This window comes from Chelonia mydas, chromosome 3 (genome assembly GCF_015237465.2).
Source record: "Chelonia mydas isolate rCheMyd1 chromosome 3, rCheMyd1.pri.v2, whole genome shotgun sequence".
In the NCBI taxonomy this organism is placed as follows: Eukaryota; Metazoa; Chordata; order Testudines; family Cheloniidae; genus Chelonia; species Chelonia mydas.
In genome coordinates, this window is record NC_057851.1 from 175,631,275 (window position 1) to 175,653,104 (window position 21,830).

General features: G+C 41.1%; 1 protein-coding gene across 44 annotated transcripts in view; it reads left to right on the forward strand.

Annotated features, from left to right (window-relative positions):
• Positions 1-21,830, forward strand: part of NRXN1 (neurexin 1) — a 1,224,094-nt gene that overhangs the window by 625,227 nt on the left and 577,037 nt on the right. For all 44 annotated transcript variants that reach the window (XM_043543816.1, XM_043543819.1, XM_043543831.1 and 41 more), the window contains one exon: positions 21,582-21,755. In XM_043543816.1, coding sequence (XP_043399751.1) covers positions 21,582-21,755 — 174 coding nt within the window. The remainder of the gene's footprint in view (positions 1-21,581; positions 21,756-21,830) is intronic.

Here is a 21,830-nt window from a genome sequence, read left to right on the forward strand (position 1 = left end):
TCAGTGGCTTCCTTATCAGAAATGCTTTGTTTACAAGTCTAATCAAGATTTTCTAATTGCTAGCGCTGCAGCTTAATTGTGGCATTTGAAAATCAAATCGTGTTCTTTCTGTTTTCTGTATCTTTGCTCTAATTATGGACAATTACAATTCAGGAATCAGAATCAGATTTTCAAAGTTATTGTTGTAGAATGAGACAGAAAAAATCCAGCTTGTTTTTCCACAGCTATACAGGCTCTGCAAGTGTGTGTGTGTGAGAGACAGAGAGAGAGAGAGAATATGTATGCGACTATAAAGCCAGATTTTGACAGTAGATTAAACGGATACAGCTTGGAATATGCATATTGTCATGAGCTGATAAGAGAAGTTAAACATTTTTGACTTATTTTATTGTATCACAGCTACATCTTAATATTGTTCATACATAGTGTTGTTGATTTTTTGTGATGTTACATTATAAAAATTAGTTGAGTTAAAGATACTATGCTTAATACGACACTAGAGGGCACTATTATGTCACAAAATATGCTGCTTGATGTATTCATGGAAAGATACATGCTGCTGGCAGTTAGGATAGACTATAAAATCCAACATTCCTTTGTTTTCTTCACTTTTGAAATTTCACAATATTCTCTCTGCATGCAAACACATCCTTGCTCATGGATTTGCTAACATTGAGGCTGCAGAATTTCAATGCATAAATATTGAGGAACATGAAAGTGTATCAACATTTTAAACTAGGGAGGTGAATTATATTAGACACTGACTTTCTGGCAGAATTTTTCTGTAATTTGCCACACAGCAAAAAATCTTTGGGTAAAAGAATAATAATCCTCATGATACAGTAAGTGACCTTGGTCAAACAGACTTTCCATCATAATACAGGTTTTCAGTCTTTCCCTCGCCAGCAGTACTGTGTGTTTGAGGGGTTTTTATTTTTAATGAATTAATACGTCTTGTTTCATCAGCATAATTAAATCATGACATAGGACATATAAAGTGAGTGGGGGTTTTGTTTGTTTTGTTTCATAAAGTTGATGAATTTCAACAAGTCAAATGGGAGACTGGGCATTCTATAATGGGAAAGCCCAGTTACATTTCACTGGTATTTCCTCTTCCTTTTTTATTCCTTTTGAATTATTCCTCCATACCATTCTTTATTTCTTTTAAATGACAATAGCACTCCTCTGGTGTATTACATGCTGATCCTGCAAACATTTATGCATCTGTTTAACATGAGTAGTCCCGCTGACTTGATTTTACATGTTAAGCACATGTGTAAGTGTTTGCAAAATCAGGACCTCTATCCATTTGGGCTGTGGCCACACTGCTAAACTTCCACTGGTTCTACCACCAGTTCAACTTAATTGGAGTTAGAACTAGCAGGAACATTAATGTGTACAAAAGTGCTTGCCCATGGTAAACTTATATATACCTTGGCCCCCACCAGTTCTGACACCAGTTCAGCTGAAAGGGAGCTAAGCACTGGCTGAAATTTTTGTGTTAAATTCCCTAGTGTAGACATAGTCATAATATCCATCAACTGCTGGATATTCAAGTAAACACCAAAACAGGAGACGGAGCGGTATTAGTGTGCTTAGAATAGAAGAAATGGGTTATTTCTTTTAGGAGAGAAAATGAGCAGACTGGGTTAATGCCTCATTATTCTGATCTGTTCCTATGTTTGTATGTAGAATTATAATGGATAGCCTATGAAGAGAAATGAGTCTTAACAACAAAAGCAGAACAAGTCAATGCACAGCTACAGACTAGGGACCAAATGGCTAGGCAGCAGTTCTGCAGAAAAGGACCTAGGGGTTACAGTGGACGAGAAGCTGGATATGAGTCAGCAGTGTGCCCTTGTTGCCAAGAAGGCCAATGGCATTTTGGCATGTATAAGTAGGGGCATAGCGAGCAGATCGAGGGACGTGATCGTTCCCCTCTATTCGACATTGGTGAGGCCTCATCTGGAGTACTGTGTCCAGTTTTGGGCCCCACACTACAAGAAGGATGTGGATAAATTGGAGAGAGTCCAGCGAAGGGCAACAAAAATGATTAGGGGTCTGGAACACATGACTTATGAGGAGAGGCTGAGGGAACTGGGATTGTTTGGTCTGCAGAAGAGAAGAATGAGGGGGGATTTGATAGCTACTTTCAACTACCTGAGAGGTGGTTCCAGAGAGGATGGTTCTAGACTATTCTCAGTGGTAGAAGACGACAGGACAAGGAGTAATGGTCTCAAGTTGCAGTGGGGGAGGTTTAGATTGGATATTAGGACAAACTTTTTCACTAGGAGGGTGGTGAAACACTGGAATGCATTACCTAGGGAGGTGGTAGAATCTCCTTCCTTGGAAGTTTTTAAGGTCAGGCTTGACAAAGCCCTGGCTGGGATGATTTGACTGGGGATTGGTCCTGCTTTGAGCAGGGGGTTGGACTAGATGACCTCCTGAGGTCCCTTCCAACCCTGGTATTCTATGATTCTATGATTCTAAGTCAGGCATGCAGAGTTACAGCAAAGGGTTCTTCGGTGTGAGTTTTTTGGACATACTCCCTATCCTGTTGTCAGTATAGCTCAAATGGTTCACACACTCATAAAGTCCAGCCCACAATTTAAAGGTTCCAGAGTTCTTCACTAAATATACTTTTTTATTCCTCTTTGTTTCCTGTACTGACAATGTGCTCTCAGAAGCCATGCAAGTTCAGGTGACCTACCTGCTGTGTTTAAAGTAATTCAACAATCTTAGTGAAGTTGAGGGGTTGCCTGGGTGTAACTGAGGGCCCATCATTTGCAGGTCCCTTACTACTGCCAAAGGAAAATGTTGTCCTCATTCAACTGTATATCTTACTACACCTTTAGTCATAGGTGCTGGAACTCGGAATGCTGGGGGTGCTGCCGCACCCACTGTCTTGAAGTGGTTTCCATCATATACAGGGCTTACTGTTTGGTTCAATGGCTCTCAGCACCACCACTATACAAATTGTTCCAGCACCCCTGCCTTTAGTAACTCCTCTGTCTCCAACCTTTGCCTGTGTTGATAAACCCAACTCATGGTTTTGTCTCAGCCTCTTTCTATTAAATGTTTCAAAAGCAGATGTACAACTTTGGCAAGGAACATCCTCAAACATAACTCTGTCTCCTCTTTCTCTCCTAAACTTTAACCACCCATTTGCCTCTACTGTGCATAATCTAAACATTATGCTTGACCCTGACATTAACTTTTTAGGCCAAAAATCAGAATTACTTCACCTTGAGAAATTCCAATACTTCAACATTTGCTTTCATCCAAAATCGGGACAAAAACTTGAAATGTCAATTTTTTTCACAGAATGAAAAGGTGGAATAAATTTTGATTCAGAAATGTTGAAACATTTTGTTCCAGCTCAGATCAGTTTGACATTGAACTGCGTCTGCCTGAGCTACTTGTGCAGCCTCCAGGGTATCTCATGGATAGCTTGGGTGCTTCATGCCTCCATCTTTGCTTCAGCTCAGGCCCTCTGTCATCTGTCCCTTCATATGATTTTGCAATGTTTTTGCTTTCATTTGCCTTCTCTTCTGCCTCTTTAACAGTCTGGAATAGCCTACAGTCTGAAACATCTGAAAGAAAACTGGTCAAACGGCTGGTGTGACTCCAGGGATCTCAGAGTTGTATATATTTGACCCAGTGTCCCTATTTAGCAATGAAAACATCCTTTCAAACTTGCTATGAAGATTTAGTAGCCCATGTGTGCACAAATCTACACCTTTTACCATGATAACTGGTGATAATGAAATAACCTAATAATATTTTACTTGGCTGTCAAAATATGTTACTCATGCTGGGTGAGTGGATAGAGTGGATAGAATTTTGCAAGGCTGAACTAAACCAACTAGTTAATGGAGACGTGAATTGTTCTAGCAGTGGAAATTGAACCTGAAGTGATTTCAATTTTCTGCAACATTTGTTTCTATTGTTTTATCATCAGTCTCATATTAATTTTGCCACATTATGTATTTCACCTTCTCACAAGGTCTCTGTCAATGGCAGTGGTCTTTCCCATTTATGAAGGCTACTACTACACTTGGAGCTGGTTTGCGTAGATATACTTGTGGAGCTCACATCAAGCTAGCAGGCCAAAAACAGCAGTGTAGCTGTGGTAGCACAAGCAGTGGAGTTGGCAGCACAGACTGGTTGCCCAAATACAAACCGGTCTGAATCTTGTGGGTATGTACTCAGGGCAGCTAGCCCACGCCACCACTCCCCACTGCCCACGCTATTGCACTTACACTACTAGTTTTAGAATGCTACCTCAATGAGAGCTAGCATGAGCAGGTCTGAGACCTAGGAATTACACCCCTAGCTTGTAGCCTGAGACCCAATGCTTTGCTTTATTGAAAAGCAAAGAACAATATTTTACTTAAAAGTGCAGACTTGTACAAATGAACAAGCATTAGCCATAAACTTTTTCCGAATCAACATGCATAAGTTAATTCCAGTGCCCTTGCCAGAGGGATGTGAACTCTTCATGCAGAAATAGCTTTTTTTTCTAGATGCAGAATTCCAGATACTGTTACCTGTAAACATGGTGGGTGAGATGTCATTGTCCATATTTCTTCATAATCTGACCCACCTCCTATCCCCTAAAACCCAAGGTCCCCACATACAGTGACAAACCCTGCCAGTGTCTTCCTAGTTATAGAATGTACTATGACAGTGGAACCAGTGTGACTGAAATGTGCAGGGGAGGTGGGGTAGGAGTTAAGAGATGCATAGTTCCTGTGCAACGTAGAATCCCACTTTGTGGTACTCTCCATGAATAGGCAAGGAAGTCAAGATTGTGGCCTGAGGATTTACTATAATGTAGGCTTCCATTTCTGCTTTCCATTGAGAGTGTGTGTCCCTAATTGACCTGTGTTACTTAATTGAGTGCAATTAAGGGCTGCCTGAAACCTGTTAGAATCTCTCTCCTGGTGCAGGGTGGGGGGAGACAAACCGCTGCAAGGCTGGAGGCAGCAGGGAGATAGGCTTCTCCAGTGTGAAAGACTGCGCTCCTCCCCATAGAGGAGATACCCAAAACCCAGTGCCTGTTTAGGGGAAGGACTGACACTCCGGGGCCAGTGACAGGACAACACCTGCCCCAGTGAGGGGTCCAGTGAGGGGCCCTTTTGTTTCGGTGTGTTATAGACTTTTTCCCTTTGTTTGGCAGAGGAGTACTCCTCAGGCCTGCCCCGAGGCCTACCAGGAAGTCTCTGAGAAATAAACCCCAAAGAGGGAAGACAGACACGCTCCAGAGTGGAGGGCTTATTTACCCCAGGCCCTGTCCCTGCCAGAGGAGGGAGCGCTAAGTGCGGTGAGGCAGAAGGGGTGCCTTGCCACGGTGTGCAGGTGAATGAAAGCTACTCCAGCCATTGGTCTACACTTGCAGTATTACTAATGCCAAGCATTCAGAAATCATTAGTCAGCCCCCACAAAAATAATAAGATTGGCATAAGAACCATGAGATTTAAAAAATACTAATTTTGTGGTTCTTTTGATTTATCTTCTAGTGTTTGAGCCTTTAGAGGGTCACTTTTTCAAGCTTTTTTCTGAAGCTGTGACGGCTAGAAACTTGTATTTTAATCAAAGCTGAGATACTCATCTAATCAAATGAATCCAGCAGCTAGGGATTTAAGAAAATCACCAAAAGTCAGGATAGTCTCAATAAAATCTCTATAGTTGTCTACACTGCAGTAGCCTCTGGAGTGCAATTCTGCAGCTGCTCTGTAGCTGGGGAAATTCCTTCCTTCTGGCCCCCGCCCCCAACTCATTTACTCAGCACCCAGCTGGTTTAGGTGGTCTGGATGCTGGCCTCTGAAGCCTTCTGAAATGCCCAAATCCATAGGTTTATACCAGTAATGTGTGAACCTCAAAAGCTTTGAAATGCATCTAAGAGGTTATTCAAAATGTATCCTAATGACACAGTATCTGAACCTTTTGAGGAGGTCTGTCTGTCTGCAATCATGGCCTAAAACCCTTCCCCCAAGAATTGACAGTTTCCCCCCATTTCTAAATAAACCCATGAACTTGGTTCAAGCCTATCTGAGTTATATTTTTTTGAACCTGCTCCTTGAAATCTCTGAGGGGCACCTTCCAAATCTTTTCTTAAAAATATGCAGTGCTAGTAGTACTGTGTAACTCCCTTAAAGGGTCCTGGAGTGCTGACTCAGCAGCCTTATTGCATTCATGTAAAAGTTTTTGTAGACTATTGGAAGGCAATTGGATGGGCGAGGGGTTTGGGAATAGGATACTAAGCCTTTCACTTCTATCAGATTCGGTCCCAGTACACATTCGGAGTCACAAACTTTTTAACATCTGATAACTGCTTAATGGTCTATAAAGGGGACCAGGTGAAGCCCTAGGAAGGGCGAAGAGTTCTGGAGAGATGACTGATCCTTGAAAATCCCTCTTTTAACTGGACAGGGATGATCGACATACAGAGGAATCCCTTTTTGTGTACATCTTGAAAGCATAAACTGGGCTAGCATTAGGTGTTTGCTGTCAAACAGAGAGTGAGTGAGTGATTATGGAGGAACTGTCTACAGGAAACAGGAAGAGGAATCTGGATACCGTATAGCATGAAAAGACAGCTTCATGGTATTTTGTCTGGTTTTTAGTTGTATGCAATTTAGAGGTGTGTTGAGAGCAGGAATACAATGAAGGGCATTTGGAACGCTTGAACACCTCACCCCCACACACAGCATAACCACCTCCCTCCTTCACATTACAGTGTGAAGTAATTGGCATAGGGCTGATTCTATGGGAGATGGATTACCACACACATTTATGTGGCAATTAAATTTTATTATTTACCATTTAGCATGCACCACCAACACTGGACAAACAGATTGATTTAGCTTTAAATCTGCTTAATCTCTGTCAATACTGATGCCTTCCACTTCTTCTTCCTAACAAAATGTTAAAGTCAGGAGAAGTACAATCGCTGGGGTTGAGTCAGTTCTCTTTGGTGTGGTTTGTTGTATCTTGTATCAGAATCTGTTATTTAAGAGCTGGATTCTGGCTTTAGGTGCATTCCTGATCAAGGTTTCTAAGCTGCACCATGCCAAGAGTAGTCCTGAGAAACATTGTGACTTAGACACCCCTCTCCTTAGCACTCCCTCTACTCTATTCAAAACTCAGCTGCTACAGTCATTTTCCTTCTCATGTTTCTGACCACTTAGCTCCAACCCCTTTTTAGAATAGTTTCTGTGAAATGTGAAGTTTTTATCCAACATAAATAGATTTGCTCTAAGGCAGTGAGTTGGGTGGGAAAATGCAGCAGGGAGGGGAAATTACATAGTAGCAGCACAGGGGGACAGTAGTAGATAGCACAGCAGGTGCAGCCAAGGTATGAAGTAGTGGAGGGCATGGCAACAGCAGGAGAGGAGACTGAAGACAGCAGCACAGCTGAGGCTGGTGAGGGAAGTCCGCAGGGCAGCAAGTAGTAGGTAGCACAGTATGATCAGGGGAGTTGGAGAAAAGTGGAGCAGCAGATATGAGTTTTACCTCTAACCTGGAATATGACATACTGTCAAATTAGAAGCAAAAGAATCTGCACTATGCTCCTTCTCATTGTGCCCATCAAAACTAATAACTCTCTGGCACCAACCTCATCTATTTGCCTTTGGTATATGTCATAGTTTGCAAAGCTCCCATGAATATTAAAAAGAATGAGTAGTGTCAGTTAAGGGGGAGGAATATCATTAATAAATTCTCTTGATAAGCAGCACTGTAATCTGTGCTATATGCTGAAAGGGAATGAATATATAGAGCGCCCAGTAGACAACCATAGGGAAGTATTTTTCTTCATGATGGAGGGTATGGAAGGCACAATGCACAGTGGAAGATATCCTCTGTGCTATAAGGAGTAGATCTCAGCCAGCCTTGTATTATGGATGAGATGGAAATGAGGCAGGCGATAGGATTGAGGGCATATATTTCCCCAGAAGAGAGTGACATTCTAACCCAAATTCATTCCTGTAATTACACAGTTCTATTCCTGCAAATACATATCACCTCTTTGCCTTGTTTTGTTAGCAGCATGGAAAGTATCGAAGGCACAAGGCAGCACCTGACACATTGCACAACTGGTAGTATCCCAAAGCACTTGAAAGAGCAAATAATTCAGTGAAAACTATCCAAAAACTCTGGCAGTGAACAAGTTGTCCTTTCCATTTGCAATTGCTAAGGTGAAGGGTTTTGAAGCTGCTGGAATTTGCACTTACAAGAGAGGAAATATCCCAAAGATCTTACTTTTCTTCCCCAAAGTGTCCCATTGAGGATAAAAGATACACGTTCCTATGTGGTACTGATAATAAAGTTTGGATTCTCAGAGGTGACAAAAAGTGGGCCTAAGCCACCACACTGTGTGCTTTTCCTCTTCTCTCGATAACTTGTCTAGTGGCAGACTGAGTTCATCCTCTCATGGAACTAACATGAAGCAGGTTTGTGAACAAGGATCACATTGTATTGCAGGGGTGGTGTAACTCTGTCATCCCTTTTAAGGAGAAGTGGGGATTGGGTCCTGTCTATTCCAAGACATACCCCTTTAAAGTTCCAGGAGTCTGGAGCAGGTGAGTGGCCTAGGGAATGGCGGAGGCAGATGCTGGAAGAGAAGGTTTGATCCCAGGGTAGTAGTGTCTGAAGACGGGGAAAAACACAGCAGCACCCTGTCGTAGGCAGGTTTGAAAAGCCTCATGCTACAATGCATGTGCTCTGGAGTCTGTGCGAACATAAGTTAGATCTTTGTCAATCTCTCTTGAATGTATTGCCTTTGCTAATGGACTGTGGCAGAGTGTATTGATGCCACCCAGAGGCTGGCAGGGCAGGGATTGACCGTGCTACTGTGGCTAGAGGAAGGACTGCATTTTTCTCCCCTTAATATGTGGCTGTGCAAGGATAGGCTACCTGTGAAGGGGTTAATTAATCCCGATCCTCAGGCACACTAGAGTGGGATGTGTTGTGGAGGCTCACGGGGTTGAGCGTAGAATGTAAGATCTCTGTGAAGAAGGATAGAGCGGACAGAAGTAGGTGGGAAGTGAGAACAGGGTTTTCCTCTTATTCTCTGGATTTTGGCTGAAATGAGACACACTTTAGACCTTGGTTTGGGCTGTCACAAGAGTCAGAGCATTCTTTACATTTACTCTTCTGTTTTATGATTAAGTTTGTGTAAAAAGGTGTTTAAGCTTCACCTACAAGGGCAAAGTCCTTTCTTGCTCTGACCTGCCTGTCACACAAGGTAAATCATGTGTGAGGGAGGGAAGGGGCAAATACTAATTAATAACCTAACTCCTGTTGGAAATTAGTGTGGGTTAGATGCTTAACTGCCATTTGGCCTGTGAAATTGTCCCCCAAGGTCAATTAAAGATGGACATTTTACACCTCAGCTGTGTTTAGGATAGTTAAAGTCTTTGACTTATCAAAGAAATATTAGGATGTGGGAAACCTACTGACAGCTGCCCCTGGTGTTAACACTCATTCTTTCCCTCCCCCCCCCCCAACCCCCCACACTGCACCTTATAATTGCTTGAAAAACAAAGGAATCTAGTCCCAACTCAAGCTCTGTGTTTTCACCATAAGAGTTCCACCTGGTACCTGCTTGAGCAACTATTCAAGCCACAAACAGCTGTGAATGAAAAGGAGTACTTGTGGCACCTTAGAGACTAACAAATTTATTTGAGCATATGCAACCTAGTTACAGTGCCATTCTCCCTAGCAGACGCAAACTTAGGACCATTCCCTTCCTGGGCTTTAGTTGAATCCAGAACCAACTCTGAGACAACTGCACTATTCTCATCCATCACAGGCTGAAAGACACCTTCTGTCTGCTCCACAGACAAAGAAGAGCCGGAGACATATTCTCTTTACCAGACACACAGCTTGGGATCTCATTTCCCTTGTCCCAGCACACAGGGCTGATGAAGTGAGCTGTAGCTCACGAAAGCTTATGCTCAAATAAATTTATTAGTCTCTTAAGGTGCCACAAGTTCTCCTTTTCTTTTTGTGGATACAGACTAACACGGCTGCTACTCTGAAAGCTGTGGAATGAGTAACCCTGTAACAATGTATGCTACTTAAATTGATCTGGCATGCAGTAGCAGAAGAATAATCTGTGTTTTATTAGGTTTTGTGGAAAGCCTGGTGAGCATCCTTGCATTTTTTGGAGACCGGACTTTTCCTGTGGTGCATCCCAATGTACTTGATCTACTTTTCTCATTTGATTGCTGGAAAGAAGTGTCATATGCTTGATTATTTTGAAACACTTGATGCACTACGGCAGTGCACTGGGTGAAAAGCATGCCTAACACCATTGCACATCAAGGAGTCAGAGATATGCCATTGTATCTTCATATGGCACATCAAGAAATCCGAGAAGTATGTGTGTCATTCCTTCAGATTCCCGCAGTCTAAATCCATGCCTTGTTGTCTTTCTGGAGGACTAAAGCCAAAATGGTGCATGGTCACTACATTCTCTTCAATAACTGCAGCACTAATTTTGGACAGAGTGACATTGGAAACAAGAAAGAAAAATTTCCTCTATAATGAGAGGGAGGAAATCAAAACAATGGCTGGGAATATAGTTGAAAATCAGGAGCACAAAAAATGATGAAGGGAAATATGTTCACAAATATATCCATCACTATCTCTGAGTCCTATGCAACACCATCCAAAAAAGCTCCAGGAGCGACTTCTTTATTTTGGTCTGATGAAGACACAAGTTGTGGTTCCTGTTAAATCTTCATTGCCTGTTTCTCTGTAGTAGGAACCACATCTGAATGAACAGTATTATTCACCCAAAATAATGAGCCTTTCCTTGGCACAAGAAAAAGCTATTGCCAACAGTGAATAAAGTTGCAGTACAATATCTTAGCTACCTACCCTCAAATATCTACTCTGTCTACTCGGAGTACATTTTATATGCTGCTGGCACATTTATGAGGCAATGACTAAAGGAATTCTCTCTCTACAAGTAATTTGAGGACAATGATGTTCATCAAAATCAACAAATAGCCTTTGCCCCCGAGAGCATGCAATATAGAAGGTCTTGGCTGATGACTGATCCATAGGGGAGAAGCAATGCATGTGTCATTGATAGCATGTTAGTGATGAAGATAGTGCCAAAAAGTAAGAATTATTTACTAAAATCGGTAAAAAAAAGGATGTGGGCCACTCTGTCCCAAAGTTTTATTTTAAATTTCATTGGTTCAGCCTTCACAACTCTTTTAGTTTCCTCGCTGAACAAGTGCAGCAAATTAAAAAGATCTTGGGGGGTGGGGAGAAGGGGGAAATTGTGTGTAAGTTCTTTACTAGGTGAACATTAGTACATTTGTTTCTGTATCACGTATGTGATGTAGTGGTTCTGTATCATTTTTTCCATAGCAGTTTGATACAAATAATTTACAAGATAAGCTCAGAAGCTTGATTGATTTATTAAGCAGTAAATCTTAACTCTCTATATTGAAAATGGCATCTCAGTATATGCACCAAAGGCTCTAGTCAACTACAAATGAAATCAGTGGAAAAACTTTCATTGACTTCAGTGAGAATTGGATTTCACCCTAACAGAGGTTTTCTTTGCCATCATTGTGGTATCCCTGACCCAGCAGCATGAGTCTTAGCACTACCTGTACTACTGGCAATGTTTTCCTTCACTCTTTTTCCTTTACTGTTTGCCTCTGCAGGTTGTAATATACATGTCCTCTAGAAATACTGGTACTTATTTATAGTGCTGAATCAGAGGATTCAAAAAAGACATAAGAACATAACAACAGCCATACTGGGTCAGACCAAAGGTCCATCAAGCCCAGTATCCTGTCCTCTGACAGTGGCCAATGGCAGGCGCCCCAAAGGTTATCATCAAGTGATCCATGCCCTGTCACCCAATCACAGTTTCTGGCAAACAGAGGCTAGGGACACCATTCCTGCCCATCCTGGCTAATAGCCATTGATGGGCCTATCTTCCATGAATCTATCTAGCTCCCTTTTGAACCCTGTTATAGTATTGGCCTTCATAACACCCTCTGGCAAGGAGTTCCAGAGGTTGACAATGCGTTGCATGAAAAAAATACTTTCTTGTGTTTGTTTTAAACCTGCTACCTATTAAGTTCATTTGGTGGCCCCTTGTTCTTGTGTTATGAGAAGGAGTAAATAACACTTCCGTATTTACTTTCTCCATACCACTCATGATTTTATAGACCTCTATCATATCCCCCCTTAGTCACTTCTTTTTCAAGCTGAAAAGTCCCAGTCTTATTAATCTCTCCTCATACTGAAGCCGTTCTATACCCCTAATCATTTTTGTTGCCCTTTCCTGAATCTTTTCCAATTCCAATATATCTTTTTTGAGATGGAGCGACCACATCTGCACACAGTATTCAAGGTGTGGGCCTACCATGGATTTATATAGAGGCAATATGATATTTTCTGTCTTATTATTTATCCTTTTCTTGATGATTCCCAACATTCTGTTAATTTTTTTGACTGCCGCTGTACATTGAGTGGATGATTTCAGAGAACTATCCACAATGACTCCAAGATCTCTTTCTTGAGTGGTAACAGCTAATTTAGACCCCATCATTGTGTATGTATAGTTAGGATTATGTTTTCCAATGTGCATTACTTTGCATTTATCAACATTAAATTTCATCTGCCATTTTGTTGCCCAGTCACACAGTTTTGTGAGATCCTTTTGTAGCTCTTCGCAGTCTGTCTGGGACTTAACTATCTTGAACATGGAAATGACCATGCTGCTAAATGTTTGACCAAGAATGAAGATGCCTCTATAATATTGACTTTTATAATAGAAATGGAAGGAGAATTATGAGGTTGAGGAATATTTTCTCCTACTTATAGACCTCTTCCTCCAAGCATGCCTGGATAACACAAAAGGAATCCGCTGTTTTTTCTACCCTTTGCCTCTTTCTTTTATTCCTTTGCTACTTCTCTGTCCTTATTTGTCCTTTCCAGATATGTTACTTTGAAGTCTTTTTTTTTTTAATTAAAAATGTCAAGATGAATTTGAAGACAGTACAGGAGTATATGTGAAAAAATCAAAATAATTCTAGGAGGAAAACAAATTCTGAAAAAAAAAGAAAGAAACCTTTTGCTCCCGGTAAATTATGGTGGTTAACTTTGTAACTTAATAAACAATTTATCTCTTTTGTGTTTTTTTTTTCCAGATGTTAAAAAAGAAAGAAAGAAAATAATTGGACATGAAGTTGGTTAATTATAGGCAACTCATGAAGCACTCTAACATTTGTACTAGTAATAGGGTTTACTTTGGGTAGGCTGCAGCCTGTAGAAGGTGTCCAGCTCTCTTACCATTGAACAGACAGTGAGGACAGTGAGGACAGTAGTTCACATAGACAATATGCGGACAAATAAACAGACACAAATTTAGAGCCTGTTCCTCCAAGTGCTTAGATCATGTAACTCACATTGAAGTCCGTGGGAGTTACGTGTATGGGGAGCATGCAGGAGGAAGGCCCATAGTGTGTGATCATATGTAGACAGAGATATTCAGCATGAATGTCTTGTGTAGAGAGTTTACAATTCACTGTAAACAAGAGAAAAGCAGGTGTAAGAGAGTTTGGAGCATGGTCTGCTGATCCCGCTTTCAGTAGACAAAAGGCTAAATTCTCCTCTGACTTACTCGTCCTGTAACCCCCAATGGTGTTTACTGCATATACTTGATTTCTACTTAGCAACACTCAGAGATTCTGCCTTATTTTCATTTTCTGATGGATTGAATTATGTAGAGAATCTAATTGTCCCTTGTGAATGTGGAATTAAAGCCTTCATGGAAAATAAAGAGGGGGTGTGTGTGCTATGAAGTGGCTCTCTCTTTTTCAGTGGAAAATGTGAACAAGTCATGAAGAAACAAGTCACGAAGAAACAACAAAAATGCTTTTTTCGAAAATTTAGTGCTAGATTATATCCAAACAATACAACTTTTAGTAGAGAATAAGACATCATTGTGCCACTACAAGAGCATAACATCAACAAATTACAACTCCTGGATCTTATATAATGACATGTCAGCTCTCCTGGCCCCTAGTGCATTGAGGGGCGAAGCAAGATTTTCCCTTCTCCTTCATAGAATCATAGAAGATTAAGATTGGAAAAGTCCTCAGAAGGTCATCTAGAAGAACCCCCTGCTCAAAGCAGGATCAACACCAACTAAATCATCCCATCCAGGGCTTTGTCAAGCTGGGCCTTAAAAACCTCTAATGATAGAGATTCTACCACCTCCCTAGGTAACCCATTCTAGTACTTCACCACCCTCCTAGTGAAACAGTGTTTCCTAATATCCAACCTAGACCTTGGCCACTGCATCTTGAGACCATTTCTCCTTGCTCTGTCATCTGCCACCACTGAGAACAACTGAGCTCCATCCTCTTTGGAACCCCCCTTCAGGTAGTTGAAGGCTGCTATCAAATCCCCCCTCACTCTTCTCTTCTGCAGACTAAATAAGCCCAGTTTCCTCAGCCTCTCCTCGTAAGGCATGTGCCCCAGCCCCCTGATCATTTTCGTTCCCTCCACTGGACTCTCCAATTTATCCACATCCTTTCTGTAGTAGGGGGCCAAAAACTAGACACAATACTCCAGATGTGGCTTCACCAGTGCCAAATAGAGGGGAATAATCACTTCCCTCGATCTGCTGGCAATGCTCTTACTAATGCAGCCCAATATCTGCTTAGCCTTCTTGGCAACAAGGGCACACTGCTGACTCATATCCAGCTTCTCATCCACTGTAATCCCCAGGTCCTTTTTTGCAGAACTGCCATTTAGCCAGTGGGTCCCCAGCCTGTAGCGGTGCATGGGATTCTTCCATCCCAAGTGCAGGACTCTGCACTTGTCCTTGTTGAACCTCATCAGATTTCTTTTGGCTCAATCCTCCAATTTGTCTCGGTCCCTCTGGACCCTATCCCTACCCTCCAGCATATCTACCTCTCTCCCCAGCTTCATGTCATCTGCTTGCTGAGGGTGCAATCCATTCTATTATCCAGATCATTAATAAAGATGTTGAACAAAACTGGCCCCAGGGAAAGAAGGCGGGGGGGGGGGGAGAGAGAGTGAACATACAGTGCCCCTTACTCTTTTGTGCCCAAACTGAAGCTTCAAGTGGCCATACATGGGCATGAGGGGAGTTATACATTTCCCCTCGGACCCTGTCTGAGCATGTCATCTTGAGTCAAAATGTAGCCCATAAAGCTAGTCAAAAATTACCCATCTCAACTATTTTTGATAGCAAATGGCCTTTTTTTCTAAAGAAAAAAAGCAATTTCTTTTAAAAATGTTTCTTCCATAGAAAACCAAAAACAACAAATTTCTGGAAAATTTTATTTCCCCTTTTCTTTCCCTTTCTGCACATCTTCTTCCCCTTTTTGACAGCAGAAAAGACAGGGATGGGTGCAAAATCCCAAAGGCCAAAAAAGCCTTCAGTTTTTGTCTTTTGAGAGCAGATTTTTTTTCACATGTTGTTTTAATGAAAACATGTCAGGGAATTAAAAAATCCAAAAATTCCCCAAAACAGTCTTTTTTTTTTAACCAGCTCTCCCTTTAGTAAATATTTTACTTTTATTTTCCATCAGTTTTGTCACTGATGAGAAATATTTTGCCGAGTTAGTCTAGTGCAGTGGTTCCCAAACTTGTTCCGCCACTTGTGCAGGGAAAGCCCCTGGCGGGCCAGGCCGGTTTGTTTACCTGCCCCATCCGCAGGCTCCCAGTGGCCGTGGTTCGCTGCTCCAGGCCAATGGGAGCTGCTGGAAGCAGCGGCCAGTATGTCCCTTGGCCCGCGCCGGCAGGTAAACAAACCAGCCCGGCCCGCCAGGGGCTTTGCCTGCACAAGTGGCAGAACAAGTTTGGGAACGAGTGTTCTAGTGCTCAAGCAGAGATGTCACATTTTTCTACAAATTAATTGTATCTGTGGCAGTGTCTGGTTAATGAACTCATCACTGGCTATCAAGTTCAATGGACTGGATTCTTTCCAGCGGCTGGTTTTTATTTATTTAGTTTTGGTTGTTTGTCTTGTGCTTCTTTAAGTAGTTGAGCATAGCTTTCTGCTGTTCTGAGAGTTTCTCAAGCATATAGGAAATAATGTTCAGTGATTTGAAACCTGCTGCTTCAGCTGATAAATTGTCCTCCTCTTGCAGCTTAGTCAGGATATTTACTGAGCCTGGAAAGAGTTGCCTATGGTTGCCACAGATTTTTTTTCATCTCATCACAAACATATTTCCAATGTTCCAGTTTATGCAGGAAGTCACCAGTGAGCAACGTAAGCAGTTTGCTAAGTATGACATCTTTTACAATGCTAAGTGTGGTATATTTTATAAAACACATTATATCCTATTACGGTGGTCCTATTTTTTTTAGAAGATTAATCATGGCTAGGAAGCTGTAATTAAACCATAAACTATTTCACCAGAAACATACACATCATGCTGTGTATATTCATGTTTCTGTGGGTCTTATGGTTAACTAAGGGAGCATCTTGTTGATGACTTCCAACACATATTTACAGGAGTAATCTGAGCTTCTCTTCTTATAATGCTGCTATGACCTTGCATTGTAATAGTTATTCACCATAATTGGCCCTTGAATACATGGCTTCATGGAACAGTGGACTGCCTTGCCTAAGAAACAGGTCTAGGCATTATTGGGATATCATCATATTGAATCAATATCTCTAAAGGTTTTAATGAATCAAAAGAATCTGGAAGGTTCTGCGTGGAAAATGTAAACTTCTTTTATAGTAGAGTGGACAAGAATGTGAAATGAAAGAGGATGAAATTAATCTTTGTGCTATAGCTCTAGTATTTTGTTGACTTTCTTTTACCTTGAAATTTCCCACTTTCAAGTCTACCATAATGAATTCAGAGAAATTATATACATGTCAGACAACCATTGACAGATCAGTAGTTCAGAAAAACTCTTAGGGTTTGATTTTCACTGTGTTTCATATGAGAAAAAGAAGGAACATTTTTATTATCTGCCTTATTTCCAATGCAATGGACTGAAAATGTACCAATTCCAGTCCTACTAAGGAAATAATTATGCCCTATTTGTGGGAATGCAGGAATTGCTACAGGCAGATCAGATCACTATTCTGTTCTATCTGATGTCCTACCTTCAAGAGTTGACAATAGCTAATGCTCCAGAGGAAACCATTGTTGACTCTTCAGATCACGTAGCCATTTGAGATGGGCAGAGAATTCCTTCTTGAACCCCAGCAGGCAACAAGCTTATGTTCTGAAGCATGAGATTTAATTATTCTTTTCTTAGTATACATTGCTATAGATATTGCTAATGTGTGGACTGGATGACTCAAAGGAGTAGTAATGTGATACAAAGTACTTAATCTCTAGCTCACTGATTCATGTCCAATTCAGGTTGACAGGCTGGTCCATAGTGACTAAAATTGTTAGTGTCTGAAAGACATTTGGTGGCCTATGGGAAATGAATTGGTGGTCTCAGTCCAATTCGCTATCGACAATCTAACAATCACCATTATTGGCATTAATTGGCTACCTTACTGTCAGTCTCAGCAGAGACCAAAATTTAAACGGGAATCGAAACTGAACTACTCTCAGCCCTGTATATAATCCTTCCATGTAAGGGCCAAGACACTTTGCTGAAGCATTCCCTAGAACCTTTTGTATAAGATATAGGATTCAAGTCTCAAGGACTTCCATATAAAGAAGCACTACAGTGTCCTCCAGCTGTGGTCAAAACCACTATATTTTACACTAGTAATACAGGTGTACTTCAGTGTGTATAATATTGTGGTATTCTTATAAGATCCCTGAAACTCAACACCTTTCACTAGCACATGGTGTTATGTTATTTGGTTGGTTGGTTTTGAAACAGTCATAAATTATCTAGCTCCTTTTCATACCTGGTCATATACTTAAGGCCAGAATATCCAGTATGATCTTTGCACTTTGTGATGTTCAGAAGTTTGGCCATAATTGGCTAGTGGAGAATTTCCCTTGTGGAGAAATTCCTGGTCGTGTAAACCTATTGGGGCAGTTCCTGTGCTAGACATACTACCCTCAATGCCAGTGTAAGGAGAATGGCAGGACAGGAAGAGGATCCTGGTAGAATGTGTCTCTACTACAACAAACCTCCACTGGTATATGGTCTTTCCTGTGATTAACTTGTGTTGGCCAGCACAGCAAGTCTTCCTTTCCCTGAGCCAAGTGGAGCCTAGATACAGGAGGTAATTGAGGCCTCTGACTCTATCTATGTGAGGGTTTGGGTTAATCCCAGTTAACTCAAGTGATTAACACAAAACAAATTAACTAGATTTTAAAAAATAGTTGTGATTAATCACAGTTTTAATCACAGTGTTAAACCATAATAGAATACAAATTTAATTTTATAAACATTTTGGATATTTTTCTATATTTTCAAATATATCGATTTCAATTATAACACAGTTATAAGTGTAGAGTGCTCACTTTGTATTTTTTTTATTACACATATTTGCACTTTAAAAAAATAAACAAAAAATAGTATTTTTCAATTCACCTCATACAAGTACTGTAGTGCAATCTCTTTATCGTGAAAGTGCAACCTACAAATGTAGAACTTTTTTGTTAGACAACTGCACTAAAAAACAAAACAATGTAAAACTTTAGAGTCTACAAGTCCACTCAGTCCTACTTCTTGTTCAGCCTATTGCTTAGACAAACAAGTTTGTTTATATTTACAGGAGATAATGCTACCTGCTTTTTATGTACAATGCCACCTGAAACTGAGATCAGGCATTCACATGGCACTGTTGTAGCCGGCGATGCATGATATTTTCATGCAAGATATGCTAACCATTTGTATGCCCCTTCATACTTCTACTTGTAAGCTCTAAAGTGTGAATGCTCACAGAGCCACTCATGAAATCACACAGAGAAAGACACCAGCCAAATCCCCCCAGCTTCCAGCCTTGTACATCAGGAATATACCATCTTGCAGTGCTCAAGACCCTTTCTTGAGCAATTCAATTTTATTAATTGGTTTACCACTTCATTATTGGAAAGTGGATATACAGCAGCCTTTGTAAACCTGAGCAAATTTACCAAGCTTTTCAGGCAAACTCACATGTAAAGGTAAACAAGATTATTGATTACAAAAGATAGATTTTAAGTGATTATAAATGATAGGCAAAAAGCCAGAGATAGTTACCAAAGAAAACAAAATAAGCGCACAATCTAAATCCTAAACCTGTAAGACATTAGGCAGTATTTAGATCAAGCAGTTTTCTCACCCCACTGGATGTTACAGTTCATAACAAACTGGTTTCACCCTTGAAACTTGAGCCAGTCTTCACTGTTGGAGTATTCAGTCTTCTGAGTGTTCTTGTTGATTGCAGCATTGGGGGGGGGAGGAGAAAAGGACAAGCATGGGGCCACTGTGTTCTTTTTTATACTCTTAGTCCATGTGCTTGGAGAACACTAGTCCAGGCATGTCTGGTGGGCTTTGCTGAGTCCAAGGTGAAGAAACACCCCCGTGAGTGAGTCATTAAACTGCAACTCCTCTGCTGGACAATGGCTAGTGATGTCTGTTCAGCACCCACCTGAGCGTTGGTTACTTTCTTTGTTGTTGTCTCTGGATAGCTAGTACCTGGGTGCTTCCCAAACCCACAGTGTATTTTAGTGAAAATCATTCAACACAATTCTTATAATTTTATATGCATTAATGATACACATATTTAGATGGAACAATGGGTTTCAGCTGATCATAACCTTTCCACTGATACCTTACATGTCCAGCTTTATATGCAATATCACAACCATATACAGATGAGGAATGTGAGAGTTACAGGGTGCTCACCCAAGGGAAAGAGTGTCACAGAAGTATTGTACAGTAGTTAAGATACTAACCTAGGATTCTGGAGACCCAAATTCAATTGCATGTTCTATCACAGACTTTCTGTGTGACATTAGGCCAGATACTCAAAAGTATTTAGGCTCATAAGTCCCACTGAAATTAATGGTAGTTAGGAGCCTAAATACTTTTGAGGATCTGGGCCTATGTTCCTCATCTGTAAAATGGACACTTCCCTACCTCACAGGGGTGTTGTGAGAATAAATACATTAAACACTGAGAGATGCTCAGATACTATGGTGGTGAGGTCATGTAAGTACCTAAGAGTTTTATTAACTAATTATAAAACAGTGAGTAGTATTGGGGTATCAGCTTGTTGGGACCAAGAACCTGTCTTATTCTACTTATCCTATGGCACAGAATACAAAATAATCATATAGTATGGTGGCATTGTACTTGTAGCCAATTGAAACAGACAAATATTGCATCCTGTTTTATCTTTCACTGAGATGTCAGAAAGTCTAAAAATCTATTCACCTGAAGGTAACATCAAACCAGCAATCTATGCTTGTTTTCTTCATTTTGATTTTAAAAGATGATTATAAAAGACTCTAGGGAGCCTTAAAACATAACTGGTACTGGAAAAAAAATAAAGTAAAAACCCCACAACATTAAAATTATTCAATTGGGAAGTCTGGAAGTCAGCCTCTTACAAAAAAGCTCCTTTCCACCCCTTCATTATTGTTGGAAGCATACCTTACGCCCTCTCCAAGCTCCCCAGTCACATGTGTGTCTTTTGCAACATGCTTGGAAGATCACCAAAATCAGGCTATTTTGGACCAAAGTGGGGGCAAGTTCCAGCATCTCAATACTCTCACTCAGAACACCGTAGTGATGGTGTCTCCCCACAAAATATGTGACAAAACACAAAATACAGACTAGGGATCGAATGGCTTGGCAGCAGTGCTGCAGAAAAGGACCTAGGGGTTACAGTGGATGAGAAGCTGGATATGAGTCAACAGTGTGCCCTTGTTGCCAAGAAGGCTAATGGGATTTTGGGCTGTATAACTAGAGGCATTGCCAGCAGATCAAGGGACGTGATCATTCCCCTCTATTCGACATTGGTGAGGCCTCATCTGGAGTACAGCTTCCAGATTTGGGTCCCACGCTACAAGAAAGATGTGGAAAAATGGGAAAGTGTCCAGTGGAGGGCAACAAAAATAATTAGAGGACTGGAACACATGACTTATGAAGAGAGGCTGAGGGAACTGGGATTGTTTAGTCTGCAGAAGAGAAGAATGAGGGGGGATTTGATAGCTGCTTTCAACTAGCTGAAAGGGGGTTCCAAAGAGGATGGATCTACACTGTTCTCGGTGGTAGCAGATGACAGAACAAGGAGTAATGGTCTCAAGTTGCAGTGGGGGAGGTTTAGATTGGATATTAGGAAAAAACTTTTTCACTAGGAGGGTGGTGAAACACTGGAATGTGTTACCTAGGGAGGTGGTGGAATCTCCTTCCTTAGAGGTTTTTAAGGTCAGGCTTGACAAAGCCCTGGCTGGGATGATTTAGTTGGGGATTGGTCTTGCTTTGAGCAGGGGGTTGGACTAGATGACCTCCTGAGGTCCCTTGCAACCCTGATATTCTATGATTCTATGTTATTTAGAAAGAGAAGGCCAGATATTTAAGCAAACCAAAAGACCTACTAGCTCTCTTTTCTATGACTAATATTTACTTCTGTTTAACAGGTGATTTGTATATTGGAGGAGTGGCGAAAGAAATGTATAAATCCTTACCAAAACTGGTGCATGCAAAGGAGGGATTTCAAGGTTGCCTTGCATCAGTTGACTTAAATGGACGTCTGCCTGATCTGATCTCGGATGCCCTGTTTTGCAACGGGCAAATAGAAAGAGGATGTGAAGGTACTGAACATCATAATAGTTTCATCATACATACTTCCAATATAAAGCAGATATTCTTATATCTCATTGTGCAAG